This window comes from Cryptotermes secundus, unplaced genomic scaffold (assembly GCF_002891405.2).
Source record: "Cryptotermes secundus unplaced genomic scaffold, Csec_1.0 scaffold395, whole genome shotgun sequence".
Classification (NCBI taxonomy): Eukaryota; Metazoa; Arthropoda; class Insecta; order Blattodea; family Kalotermitidae; genus Cryptotermes; species Cryptotermes secundus.
The window spans coordinates 502,575-517,067 of record NW_019742967.1 but is presented as its reverse complement, the minus strand read 5'-3'; the positions used below and the strand labels follow the sequence as shown (position 1 = coordinate 517,067).

The 14,493-nt window shown below is 48.2% G+C and overlaps 1 protein-coding gene and 1 non-coding gene across 3 annotated transcripts in view; both read right to left on the bottom strand.

Moving 5' to 3' along the window:
- Positions 1–3,393: 3,393 nt before the first annotated feature.
- Positions 3,394–14,493, bottom strand: part of LOC117283016 (cilia- and flagella-associated protein 100) — a 21,966-nt gene continuing 10,866 nt past the window's right edge. Inside the window, exons 1-2 of one of the 2 annotated variants that reach the window (XM_033755111.1) lie at positions 6,952–7,155; positions 3,394–6,033 (exon numbers count right to left, since the gene is read on the bottom strand). In XM_033755111.1, coding sequence (XP_033611002.1) covers positions 4,265–6,022 — 1,758 coding nt within the window. In that variant the 5' untranslated portion in view covers positions 6,023–6,033; positions 6,952–7,155 and the 3' untranslated portion in view covers positions 3,394–4,264. Of the gene's footprint in view, positions 6,034–6,951; positions 7,156–14,493 lie in introns of those variants that run through there. The other variant, XM_033755112.1, reaches the window with a different exon arrangement.
- On the bottom strand, positions 14,378–14,448 carry Trnag-gcc. Its single transcript has one exon. It is a non-coding gene; the product is annotated as a tRNA-Gly (tRNA).

The window sequence follows — 14,493 nt, the reverse complement described above, 5'->3', positions numbered from 1 at the left end:
TGTAGCATAGCGCCTCAACCAACTACGCTACAGCGTGCCCCTAACGTTCGACAGGTGTGGGCAGCATATTCATCTACTTGTAGATATGCTTGGTTCGAATCTCGAGTGGAACACCGGCTATCCGAACTGAGGTTATTGCATCGTTTTCCTCAGTCAGTCTCGGCAAATTTCGAAAATACGTTGCCCTTGATGGGTATCAAAACCCCGGCCGTCCAGCCCGTAGCCAGTCGCTATACCGACTGAGCTACCGCGGTTGTGCTACTAAACTAGAATGACGACTGAGTGCTACCCGCTTGACCTCGACGGCTCAAGTGGGGGGTGGCGCAATAGGGCAGGCTGTGTGTGTCACTTTGTGACGCTGACAGTAGCTACGCCAGCCTGTGTTCACGGGGTTGGCTGTTTCCAGCAGCTGCCCGTCTGCCCTGCTTCCGCTATGCAGTAGGCGCCGAGGGAGCGGACAGTTACTGGGAGTTTAGGTTGTGACAAACTGACACGGAGGGAGGAACATACTGCGACCTCAGAGGGATGAAGCAATGAGCATCTTCGTAATTTGTGCTCTTCACCAGATGATGTTAACGATGACCAATTCAAAGGCGACGAAGTAGGCAGGGAATTTAGCACGCATTGGTATAAAAACCTGAAAGGAAGATACCTTTACGACAACCTGGGTGTAGACGGGAGGATATTAAAATGGGTCTCAAACAAATTATGTGCGCTGGTTTCAACTGGCTCAGGATAGGAACCAGTGGAGGGCCCAGGTAAAGACGACAGTGAACCTTCGGGTTCTACGCAAGATTCAGAATTTCGTGAGTGGTTCTTACTTTTTGAAGAACGAGTCGGCTCCGTGGCGCTAGTTAATCAGCCAAACTGCTAGAACCTATCATTTCGTTTCGAGAGAATAGGTTGCCTCCAACTTCAGGGTAGAAATTACTGTCTTCCGGTAACGGCTCCACGTAGACTGGGAGACACGTCACATCGAAGAAGACATGAATGTTCATAGTCACTGCACTTCTACCCGCATTCGCCCGACAATCTTCCGTTCAGATTTACCTCTTGCCGTCACGTGATATGGGAAGCGACGACGGGCATGTGGGCCAGTACACTGCATGAGGGAAGGCTGACTCTGGGGGGCTGTGCCCCCTCTCAAGACGCTACACAGAAATAATAAAACAAACACAGGGATGTGTGCAACATGTTCCACGCTACAAAACGACAGCGGAGACAGAACCACTGGATATAGCCTAGCAGATGTCTCGGTCGGTAAAATTGTTTCCTGTCTTCAAATGTTCAGAAATTTATGAAGGGTAAGGCGGAGCGAACTATAACACTTCTACACCCTCTTGTAGACCAAGGCAGTGCCGACAATTCGAGACGAATTGCGCGGCATTAAAAACGTGGCTTAAAATCTACTTCTTTCTCAGTAAGCAGACAAGTGCCGCGGCAGCTAAGACACGCCCAACTTAAAGCCCGAGGATGTGATAATGTGCTGCGTGGTCAGGGTGATCACCAGGGCCCGGATTTTGATGACATGTCATCTTTTTTTCCTTGTATCCTATGCGATGCTCTTAAATATATACCGTATTTACGCATGTATAAGCCGCGTGCGTGTATAGGCCGCAGCACAATTTTCAGACAGAAATTATAGAAAAAATAATTCCTCGATCTTTGAACACCCTGTATTACTAATTATGAATATATTTTTTTGTAAATGAAGTGTGATTTCGAATATTTCGAATATAAGCCGCACCCCAGTTTTCCTCTTGAATTTTTGGCAAAAAATGTGCGGCCTATACATGCGTAAATACGGTAAATCTCGGATATGAGCTGCTGGTTACAGAAATGTAAATTTTGTCATTTTTGACATTTTTAGGTTTAAGGTCATTGTTTCATTTTTGTGGTAATTTTTTGGTTATTTTTTGGACTTTTAAGTGTATTTATTGTCATTTTTGGCCATTTTAGGGAATTTTTCTTCATATGTTTTCCGAAATGTGAATAACATGGAAGCGAAGTGTTCTTTCTCTTCTCCTTTAGGTCATTTTTCTGGATTTTTTCGGTAATTTTTTTTTAATATTTTCAGGCCATCAAAATCCGGGCCCTGCATAATACATTTTTGAGTCATATTTTAGGTAGTTTTTCTGGATTTTTTCGGTTATTTTTTCGGTCATTTTTTAAATATTTCCAGGTCATCAAAATCCGGGTCCTAGTGATCACACACCTCAGGGGGCGGTGATAGATGGGCATAGGGAAACCCGAAGAAACCCGGAGACATGNATTAATAATAAAGAATTGAATTGAATTGAATTGAATTATTATTTAAGTACTCTCTTTATATGAGTATTATATTTTGGATCTTGACATTACTGTAAACATTTGCTGCGGTAAATTCAATTTGGCACGGGTCGTCTTCACATGTCTTGAGACAGAGACACCAACTGACGTCACAACATGTGAGACACCACCCCCATGCAGCTGCACTCACCAAGTGTCAGTGAGCAGTCAGTCAATGCCTCGCGTTTGTCAACTGTCCTGACTCACAAAACAGATGTCTGTCTATTTTTATTGTCACGAAGTATTTCTGACGTGCAGTTGCTAAGAATTCATCGCAATGATAACAGTTTGTAGGGTAAAGCGGGGGAAAGTCGCTTTTAATCTCCATTACCTTACATTCCTGAAGACTTTATGAATTAATTTTAATTCATGTTCGGTTTATATGACACAGGATGAACGACGAGAGTGACGGTCAGGTGCTTTCGTCCGTCTGTGGTAAGAATTATCAAACTTTCACATAACTTGCTGCCTCCTTCTTCACAGTAAAAAGAAGACTTAACCAGAGTGAAGAGAAGAGCTCAGAAAAAATATTTGGAAACTAAAAGAGAGGACGAAAATCATAAACTAAGAACCTTTATACTGTACACCGAACGTGTGAGTCAGTGGGTTCAATTCCTGTTCCGTATTCAGGAGATATCAGGTTCGAATCTCAGCTCGGACAGAAAATACAGTAAACCCTCGCTACTAAGGAGTAATCTTGGGGGAGAGGTCATCCAGATTAAGCGATAATCCGGATTAGTGACGCAAAATGTAGCGATAAACGACAAAATAAACGTAGAAGAAAAATAAATACAAAATCTAATGACGTAAGCAGTGCCGATGGAAATAAATAACAAAATATCACTGTAGAGCCTTTATTTAAAAACTACAAAAAGACAGTACATTTATTCATCGAGAGAAGACTCAGAAGTTGCACTTGTTTCTGAACGTAATGATGCAGGTTTGAAGAAACCGTCTCAAGTTCTGTCTCAACAGACAAGTGACTCATCTGCCTTCCTAAATGCCATGTGTCTTTTTAAAGTATGAACTCAACTGTGAAGAGAACTTTTCATATTTCGATCCGGATTAACTGTAACCGGATTAGCGAGGGTTTACTCCGGCCTGATCGACGACTTTCGGAATCTTCTTCAGTCAATCCTGTCAACTGTAACGAGGCCGCAACCGCTTCTGCATTCCCTCTGGTTCGTTACTCGCTGAACATTCTGCCATTCCGCTGAGAAAGTTCTCAACTGTTGACAGCGCCGTGAAACGAAACACAAACACAGTGAGCATCTTACATCTTGCGGTCACGGTGACTGGCTGACAGACAAGAACTTACGTCATAATTTGCAAATGGAGGCAGTGGGTTCATCTGACGCGCAGGCGAAACACGGTCTCCCATCCTAAGAGCTCAAGTTCTGATGTGCAACTAAAACATCTTCATGTGTGGCTTGGTCATGAGGGTCATGAGGCCGCGACGTAGTTCTGCGCATGATCAACAGAAATTCACTGGAACAGCCGATCACAGTGGCCGGCCTCGCGGTCTAAAGCAGTAAACGTCTTCGCCCGCTCCAACACTGCGATATTAAATTTTTGCACATCATGGACTTTGATACTAAATCGTTTGAAAGTGCGACAGCGCAGAGGGTATTTTGTAAAAATTCCTGGGTTACATTTTTATAACACGACACAAACCAAATCGCTACAGTTCAGACCCCGCTGAAGTCACAGCAGTTCCTTCCGTGAGGTTGCCTAAGGAAGGCGTGACGCGCGCTGACAGACGTTTTACAGAGGCAATAAACAGATTATCACTGTTTTATTTTATAAATTTCTTACGCAAACATGAAGACAGATAAGCCCTGTGACAACAAAAAAGACACGTCACACAGACGTGAGTTGTTTTCGCGGTTACGACATAAATCCACACGGAATGAGAACAGCCACGAGATTTACGTAATTAACGTGAAAAGAGAGGCGCGTTCTGTTGTCCTGACACATCCACGGGCGCGTTCACTCGCGCGTTGTCCACATTACAACAATAATCAGTAAAAAAATCCAAAAAATCCTTTTCTTCGTCAGTCAGATGTTTCTCGGGCTTCGGTCTCTTCTTCCTGATGGGCGGGGGTTCTGATCTCGGCTTCAGCGGTTTTCCGTGTCTGTAGTCAGGCGGTTCCAACGCTCTTCTGAGTCTCCTCTTGAGTTTCTCTACCAACTTTATTTTAAGTTCCGCTATTTGGGCCTCCTTCCTGATACGCGCTTCATCTTCGTAAGTCTTGCTCTCAGCCACTTTAACGATCTCAAACGGCAGGTAATCGAGTTTGAGAAGCAGGGACTCCACCTTCAGTTCAATTCCTCTCATCATATCACGGAGACCCACACTGCTGTCACGTGGCGCCACATAAGTCTCGTACACGTCCTCCACAAACACATGTAGCTTTAGAGTTCTTTCAGACAAGATATGGTCCTTGTACAACCCGTACAACACCTCTCTTGCTTTGTCTTTGAGCGACTGAGTTCGGTCCTCTTCCCAGGATATAGCAGCCTCAAGGTCTTTGATTTTACCCATGACAAACCCGGACTGCGTGTTCAGCTGGTCCTGAACTTGCTCCAGTCCCTGCTCAGCAGCACGGATCGGCCCTGAGAGGTCCCCGGAATGCATGAAGCAATTCAAATTCTGTGACTCCATATCCTGCAACACCTGCGTAAGCTCACGTGGTTCAGTAAAGTACAAGAACGGTTCTTCCCCGCTGTCTATATCCTCTAGAAACAAATCCAGTAACGACTCTAACGGAGCTTCAGACTCTGTGATGGACAGGCGGTACCGTCCAAACAGTGAGGGCATCTCGCTTACCAGTAAGACAGAACTGGGCCCTTTTCTGTGAATGTAATCATGTTTTCTCCTCCAGTCCATCGGACTGACCATGTACAAGAACTTTTGAAACATCTTGCAGTTCCTCCACTTCTCCTCCAGCGTGGACACGTCACGCTTCAAGGCGCCCAGTTCCTTTTCCAATTCTTTCAACTGATAACTCATATCAGCTGTTTTCTCGGCCTCTTTTTGAGCACCATTTAGGAGCTCCATTGACGATTCATAATCCTGCTCTAGGAACTCACTGAAACAATCGGCGTACAGCTTGTGCATTGCTTCGGCGTTTCTGAGCCTTTTCTGTTCTTTCTTAAGCATCTCTTCGATGTGCATCGCCTCATCCAGTCGGTACCCCACTCTGAGCCTCGCCTTCAAAGTTCCCCTCACTTCCTCCACGTACTTCCTGATGTTCAGCTTCTCTCTGACGGGGCGCCCCTCCAGTATCTTGAAGTACTGAGGATCGATGTCCAGGAGACCGGGCTCTCTGCATTCCTGAACCTCTTCACCCGGAACATACAGTCTCTTGAGGAGATCCCTGTTCTGGCGCGATCTGTAATTCGGCCTAGTGCTGAAGTCGTGTCTGGCCTCCTCGTCTCTGGAGCGCTGTCTCCACAATTTGTGCAGCGTTCTGCAGCTGAACTCGTCGGTGTCTGGGGCAAATGAGAACGGCGTTGGCTCCTTGAGAACATCCCTCATGCTGCTTGTGTCCACTCCCGTCCCGGAGCTGAAGTAGTACGCAGACCGGTCTGTGTACCTCTCCAGAGCAGATGGCCGCTTCGTCTTATGGCTTCTGCCTGAATTCCTGGCAGCCTCGTGCCTCGCCTTCGTTGGGGCTGAAGAAGGCTTCATTCCAGACGCCACTGTATGGATCAAAGGAGGTGCAGAAAGTCATGTACTGATTGACAGTCTCTGGTTTACGCTTGCACAAACTTGACTCTTATAAAGTGAATGTTTAACTCCTATCGACCGCGCGTCCCACTGTCGGGACATCCCCTCCCCCAAGCCCCCAGGCGGTCCAGCAGCCTAGTGTCGCGCTTTTCGGAAGCCATTACCAGTGCCAATCTTCTGTTGCTATGCCAAACGAGATTCTATGAAAGTTCACAGTTACAGAGAAGTTCGCATACATCAAACTGGAAAGCAAACAGAACAGTGTTCCTGGCCAAAGAGAATGTTTTAAATTTTCTGCATTTTCTTTCCAATGCGAGTGCATATGCTTACATATTTATCTGTAGTTTTCAGTAAGTATCCCCGAGCTTGCCTGGAGGGGCTGCAAAAAACACCGCCAAAAGCCTTAGTCAGCAGAACCGTTTTCCGCCACAAGTTCGGAACGCGGGCCTCACGACTACGAAGCACAAGCGCTACCTACACCACCACGACGCTTCGTTAGAGGAAGCCAGAAGCTGTTTTCCATAAAAAAAAAACACTTAATTGAAGATTACTGTGAAGTGTACAACGTTTTGAGACAATTGCCCTGTAGGTTACTCGCCCCTCTAAGAACCCTTATTTTTGGTGGGTTATTAAAATGACGTCAGAGTCTGCGCTACATAACGTTCAAGGGAAGGATGACGAACTGGAAATGATTTAGAAGGAAGTGGTCGCGGCCTATTCGATGTAAAATAACATTTCTCTGGAGGGACTGAGGTATCCACGAAAAAATCTAAATCAGAAAATGGCTGTCCCGACGGAGAATCGAACCGGATAACTCCAGAGCACAAGTAGAGACCACCACGCCCATACCCCATGTAACAAATGAAGACATGCAGCAAATATAAGCTTACCTAAGCGTTACGTTCGGTGGATTCACGCCCTTGTTCAGGGTGCGCCAGCTGATGACAAGATTGCTACTGGCCTCAACGGGGCTCTTACCGAGGACTTCTCTGTGTTAACACGGTATGACTGAAGAGACGCGCAAACGACATGGCGTTTCTAAGCCACGCCGTGCCACTCCGTACCAGATGGGGCGCCGCTACGTTCCTGTCACGGCGGCGCCACGCCCCCTCCCCGCAACTGTTCTGACAGCGTCTGGACGCGATGTAACAGGATGTCTTCTGGGTTATCATCGACGTTGCGGAGGAGTATACCGCAACCATATTCAGGGTCGATCAATAAGCCAAACATGCAGCTTACCGTTTCGTCCTGAATACGGAGGCAGAACGATCCTCCGAAACATCGGTGAGTTTGTGCGGGACTGCACGACATCACATCCCACAACACTGTACAGAGGCAAGTCTACGGACTGGATAACCAAGGGTTCGATTCCCGGCTGGGGAAAATATTTCCTTCTCCACAGCGTCCACACTGGTTCCGACGCTTCTCCAGGTTCGTATCCCAGGGGAACCATGGGTTCCTTCCTCGCGGATAAACAGACCGTGGCGAGGTTAAGAATACGTGGAGCTAGACATCCGCTTCCCTTTACGTCTTCATGGCTTGCTGATTAATTAAGCATATGGACTTCGTTATTACACTGGTGACATGCCATCTGTAAAACCAGATCTACTGCGACCTTGTAATGTAATTACGTAATTGCTTTGAACAACGGCGGTAACTATATGTACCACCTACTGTAACATTAAAAAAGGGCTGCGCCATAGCTCAAGCGATTAGTTGCTGGCTTCCCACCGCGGCGGCCCGGGTTCGATCCCGGGTCTGGTCAAGTGGGATTTGTGGTGGACAANACTTCGGGTTCCCCTGCCAATCTTCATTCCACCAATTGCTCCACAATCACCCTCACCTATCATCTGGGGCTGGTACAATAGGCCAGAAGTGGGTGCAGTACAAGGGACTTAGTCCCACCCCACTAGCAATAAAAAAAACATTCTGCCCACAGTGTATCTGTGTGTTCCGTATTGTTCTCACAATAAACAGCGACTGTTTCCCTAAACAGCATTAACCGGTTGGGCTTTGTAGCGGAGACGTAATGAGTTTGCTGTGAGGTACGGACTGAACTGCTATATATTACGTAAATAAACTCCAGGCTGGGAGACCCTAGTTTGAAAGTCTGAACAGGAAATCTGTTCCGATCCGAAAGGAATTTGAACAATGTGCTAAGTTAATTTGCATCCAATTAGTAAGGGCAGTCCTAATGCCAGATCGTTAAAACAGGAAGCCTTATGCACGCGGGCTCCGATGTGTGGCTTCCTATTGTATGTAAAGGAGTTCAGCAGGCTTACGAACATTATTTTACGCATGTATTTATTTATCTCGTTTCAGCCTACTTTCCTCATTTTGAATAAATAAAGGTAGACTTACGAGATCACCATACTGTCTGTGTGTATATTCCCCTTAACTACTTGTGAATGTCTGAACAAAACTATATATCACGGCATCTGTGCCCATACCTGACCTGGGACTGAACCCCGGCGGTTGCGATGGAAAGCCAGCGTTGAGGCCAGGTCAGGTCACGTGGGTTTTGTGGTGGACAAAGTGGATTTGGAACAGGTTTCCTCCAAGTACTTCGGTTTCCCCTGCCAATTCTCATTCCACCGACTGATCCAGAATCATCATTTATCATCTGGGGCTGGTCAGGTAAAGATGAAGTTATTCCTGTGCTCAACGAACTAAGCGCTACACCATGAAGGCGTATGGGGGAGAGGATGTATAGATCCACATTTCCTGATCTCGGAACTAGCTGGAGGTGAGTGGTCAGCTTGACACCCCGGTCGCTTTATCCTCGGGGAAAGTTCCCCGGTACCCATTGGCTAGGAGGCTGGATGGGACCCAGAGCCGGTCTGGACAATTTGGAGAAGAGAGAAATCTTGACCCCACCGGCACTCGAAGTCCGACCCCTGCGCCGTCCAGCCCGCAGTCAGTCGCTATACCGACTACGCTGGTACAGTAGCACAAATAGTGGCCGACGTACCAAGTGGACTCAGTTACACCCCACCCTAAGAACTTAAAAAAAAAAAAGGGCTGAGCACGGCCCAGTTTACTTACAAAGTTATTTAAGTACTTGCTTACGAGTTGTTTGTGTGTTCGCCTGTTAGTGCACTCCTGTACGGTGCGCCGTATTTGAGAAGGCTGTCACTAGCACAGGTTGGGTTACGTAAGCTATAGAGCTTTCACGGCAGGTGTTGTCGGGCAGTCGGCCGTAGCAGCGGGCAGCCTCGCCACGGCTCACTTCTCTGCGCAAGCTCATTTACTGAACAGCCGTCACGGTCTGCTGTGGGGCACCACCCGGCATGACTGAGGAAAACCAGGAAACAGTTCAATCACACGGAACCCGCCGTAGCACTGCCCATATTGGTGCAAGTGCCGACGGCGTCATGTACTAGAGGCTGTCTCAGCGCCTCTGAATACATAAAGTGGACGCGTAATCGCGATGTCGGAAAGCGATATGTAAGCCTCTCCCTGTGCTTCATGACTTAAGCATCACGCCACGGAGAGGTATGGGGGAGTGGAGGTATATCTCCACAATTTATGAGCTCGAAACTAGATGCAGTAGAGTGGTCAGCTTCACGCCCCCGGCCGCTTTACCCAGGGTACCCATTGGCCAGGAGACACTCGAGATGTGGTGGCCAGTTAAATCCGAAATTTGTTTATTCCCTTACAGCGATAATCTCACACCCATACAATTCATACCCACATAAATAGGCCTACATTTTTGTATGTTTCAAACTAAGAAGACATAGACGTGCGTTTAAGGCTAATATTAAAATGAATCGTAAAGAAATAGGATGGGATGATAGCTCGTGTGAAAAGTATAATGCACTTTCGGTTTCCGCACAAAGATGGGGATTTCTTGACTGGGTGAGCAACTGCTGGCTTCTCACGACCGAGCAAGATGCCTCAGGCCTATGATTTGTATTCCAGAGCTGCCGGGTTGTAACCTAGACCAGGGCACCGAGCTTCTTCGTGACTCTCCTCGTTATCTACAGGAACATTTCGGGACGGTACCTCAGAGTTGGCCACGACCTCTTCCATATCCGTTACTCACAAATCATCGTATTGGCAGTGGCGTTAGACAAATGACTCAACTTTATGTTCTCAAGGAGAAGAGAAGAAACGGAGTATTTAAGATGACCAATAGAAATATTCGCCTGGACCTAACCTGGGCGAGGGGTACGCGGTAGCGTAGCTCATTAAGGCACTATGCTACAAGTCGGAAGGTCGCGGGTTCAAATCCCGATGTTGTCATTGCATTTCTCAGTTGGCCTAATCCTTCCAATAGCACTATGGTTCATTTATGTTAGAGGCAGAGTCGAACCTAGGGCCATGGTGTCGCTGGAAGGATTAGGTAAGGGAAAATTTAGCCCTGTGCTTAACTAACTAATCACTACGCCATGAAGGCGTAATGGGGATTGGATGTATAGATCCATATTTTCTTGACCTCGGTACTATCTGGAAGTGGTCAGCTTCACGCCCCGGCCGCTTTACCCCGGGGAAAGAGCCCCTGGTTCCCATTGGATAGGAGGTTGGGTGGACCCCAGGGCCAGTCTGGACGACGTGGAGAAAATTCTTAGCCCTACTGGGACTCGAACTACGACCCCTCAGTCGTCAATTTCATAGCCAGTCGATATACCGACCTCATCTGGAATCGAACCGCGACCTTCCGGCTTGTAGCACAGTGCCTCAACGAACTACGCTACTGCGCGCCCCCAGAAGGCAAAAAAAAAAACACTGCCTCACAATTATTCACTTTCTGTTCGCTAAACAATGTGCGTACCCCAAGGGGTACGGGGCCACAGTTTGATAGCCTATGACCTAAACGTTGATTTGGGAACATTGAACTTGATACAGCTAGCCCGTTAGATAGTCGTGCCCCCAGAAACCACAGCCACTCAACTGAATCCAGATCGTGTTCAGTTTACCATAATTAACTGTGGTTAGGATATAACCGGGCGTAGGGGGGAGACAATGCAATGTCACAGATGTATAGCCTGGCAGAGGCCAGTGGCTGGCGTGTGAGTGTGCTGGAGTCTCCGGTCGCATAGCAACGCGTTCTGACGGGTACACAGTTCCCTCACTTGCCCCCCGCCATGAAGACGTATGAGGGAATGGCGGTATAGCTCCACAGATTCTTAACCTTCACATTTTGGAGCTAACTGCTTAGCTTCTCGCCCAGCCCTCTTTACCCACAGAGGAAACAGACCCAAAAGACCCAGCACATTAAGAGCCTGGATGGGTCCCAGCTCCTGTCTGCCTACAACGAAGAAGAGCGGAGATGGAGCCGAGTTACGAATCCCAGACACCACAAGGCAGTTGTAGCTCAGTGAATATAGTAACCAGGCTATGGGCTAGATGTCTAGAGAACCGGAGTTCGACCCCAGGCCGGGGGTAGAGACTTCTGTTTCTGTCATCGTGCGCAGACTGTTTTGGGGGTGCACACACTTATCCAGGAAGTGTCGGCCGGAACTTGAAGCCGATGTCTCGCCTCCACCTAGTGCCCTGGTGAGAGGCCATTTCTGTATAATATAAATAAAGTAAAGCTATCCCTGTATCAGGCCGTGGAGGCCCATAGGGTTGTGAGGCGTCGAGGCTCCCACATTTTCTAGACAGTCGGCTCACAGATGGCGGTGAGGTTGTCAGCCTTACGCGCCGGCCGCGCTTTACTCCCAAGGAAAATTATTTAATTAACTCCTAGTACTCATTTCTGTTAGAGGCTGAGTAGACCCCAGGGCCATAGTGCGGCTGGAAGGGTTAAGTAAAGTGAAAAATGCACTTCATCAGGACTTGTAGCATAGTGCCTCAACCAACTATGCTACCGCGTGCCCCCGAACTGGTACTTATGCGTATCAATCATAATCATCACTTAAACGAACGACTTGGGGAATCTCGCCTCCATATATTTCCGAGATTAAGAATCTGTGGAGCTGTACCTCCATTACCTCATATGGCCTCATGATGTGTACGTGCCAGGTGTGGTGCCCACGGCCCGTATCATGGCACCCACGCGGGACACGGGCAGTCCGTCCGTCACTGCTTCCAGTTTGGTCGAGTCCACTGACTGAGGTACGGTGAGACCGCGCCATAGCCGGCTTCCCTCCGCGGCGGCCCGGGTTCGATCCCAGTCACGTCATGTGGGATTTGTGGCGGACAGAGTGGCAGTGGGGCAGGTATTCCCCCTAGCAATTCGGTTTCCCCTGCCAATTCTAATTCCACCGACTGCTGCACACTCATCTAACATCCGGGGCTGATACAACAGGCCAGTTAGTGGCCGACGTACCAAGTGGACTCAGTCTCACCCACCCCAAGAACCTAGGAGAAGAAGAAGACAGGAGGAGAGCTGAGACTAGGCATCCTCCCTCCCTTCGACAGTGCAACTGCAGCCACTGTCCCGCTACTTCTGCTCACGCGCAGACTCAGAGGACAAGCCTCTGGTGTACCGCGGGTGACCAGCGCGACGGGCAATCCGAACCTGATGTGTCGATAAGAGAGTTCGAGCCCCGGTAACCAAGGTCATTAACCGACGGAGTGGGCACAGAGAAAACCCACATGAACTGCGTTGTGACGGTGCCTCGTTCGAATCCCGCCCACAGCAGCGGTCGTTCGGATGCCACCAGCAGCCAGAGGAAGGCTTAGTCCACATCCTTGTCCCGTCGTTCGCCTGATGGGTAAAGGTAAAGTTGTCCCTGTGCTTAACTAAGCACTACGCCATAAAGGCGTATGGGGAAGTGGATGTACAGATCCACATTTTCTTGACCTCTGCACTAGTTGGAGGTGAGTGGTCAGCTTCACGCCTCGGCCACTTTACCCCCAAGGAAGAGCAACCGGTACCCATTGGATAGGAGGCTGGGTGACCCCAGAGCCGGTCTCGACGGCTTGGAGAAGATAAAATTCATGACCCTACAGGGACTCGAACTTCTGACCCCTCAGTCGTCCAGCCCGTAGCCAGCCGCTATACCGACTGCGCTGTCCCGTCGCCCCATGTGAATAAGGTAAAAGGAACGAGAAATCTCAGTCAGGATGTGGTAACCAGGCCGAGGTTCGAAACCAGCACCTATTTCTGTGAAGATTCGTTTCAATATCCTCGCATTTATGACTAGTTAGTTAGTTAGTTAGTTATTTAGAGAGGGTGGGTGCATGGGGATGCACCGCGACCAGTTTGATCTATTGTGCTTCCCTCTATGATATTCTACCAGTCTCTATACCCTACCGATAAATGGTGCGTACCATCAGTCCCGCCGAGCAAGCGAGTTCGGCCACTTGCTTAGCGGTGTCTATAATGCTTCCCCCATCTATCAGAGGCCTTAGAGACTATTGTTGGGCGGGAAACGTCCTGGAATTTGGCTCAGTGATCCCCTTTGGGGATATGAGGTTCTTTTACGTGCCGTAAAGTTACGACACGGGACACACAGCTTAAAGTCCCTCCCGGAGGACTTGTTCCCTGAATTTTTCCGCCCTTAAAAATTCGACGACCTCCGCCGGGTATTTGAACCCGCGTACCACGAGTCATGAGGTGGGAACGTTACCTCTAGACTACGGAGGCCGCTCCGCATTTATGACTAGGTGTTTCAACTTATTTCTTTCCCTGACTCGGGTTGTTGTCCTTCGGGCAATTGCTCTGTCTAATCTTGTACGCGGATGGCAGTGTTTCGTCCGGAATTCCTGCTTCCTTCCCAGTAGATCCTCAACATGAAGACATCATATTCTTCGATAACCTCCCTTGATGTTTCCCGTCTAAAATATGATAAGCGTTTGCCAGCTTCACCAATGCGTACTGTAGAGCTATCCCTGTAACAGGCCGCGGAGGCCCATAGGGTTGTGAGACCTCGAGGCTCCCACAATTTCTCTAGACAGTCAGTCTTACGCGCCGGCCGTCCTTTACCCCCAAGGAAGATTCCTTGTACTCATTTCTGTTAGAGGCTGAGTGGATCCGAGGGACATAGTGCGGCTGGAAGGATTAGGTCAATTGAAAAATCTGGAATTGAACCCGCGACCTTCCGGCTTGTAGCATGGTGTCACAATATTTAGTTGGCCCAACAGTAATTCTACATTTCACCTCTTAGACGGAGGTATCTGACTGGTAAATATCTACGAGACTATACGGCGTCACAGCCATGAGAACCTCCGAAGCACAACAGACGACTGTAGGTCGCGGTGCAATGGCCGAGAAGGCCCACTCCTTATACATTCATTCATTCATGAGAACCTCAATTCACTTTCCTTTTTATATTATTACCTGACAATATTCCGTCAAGATTTAAATCTTTACATTTGTTAAATGTATATTTTGAAATTATAAAAGAGAAAAAAACATAAAAAAATTGCATCGGCCGGGAATCGAACCCGGGCCGCCCGCGTGGCAGGCGAGCATTCTACCACTGAACCACCGATGCGAACGAATTATACGGCAACTGCCTGCTATTAAAAATTTCAGATCA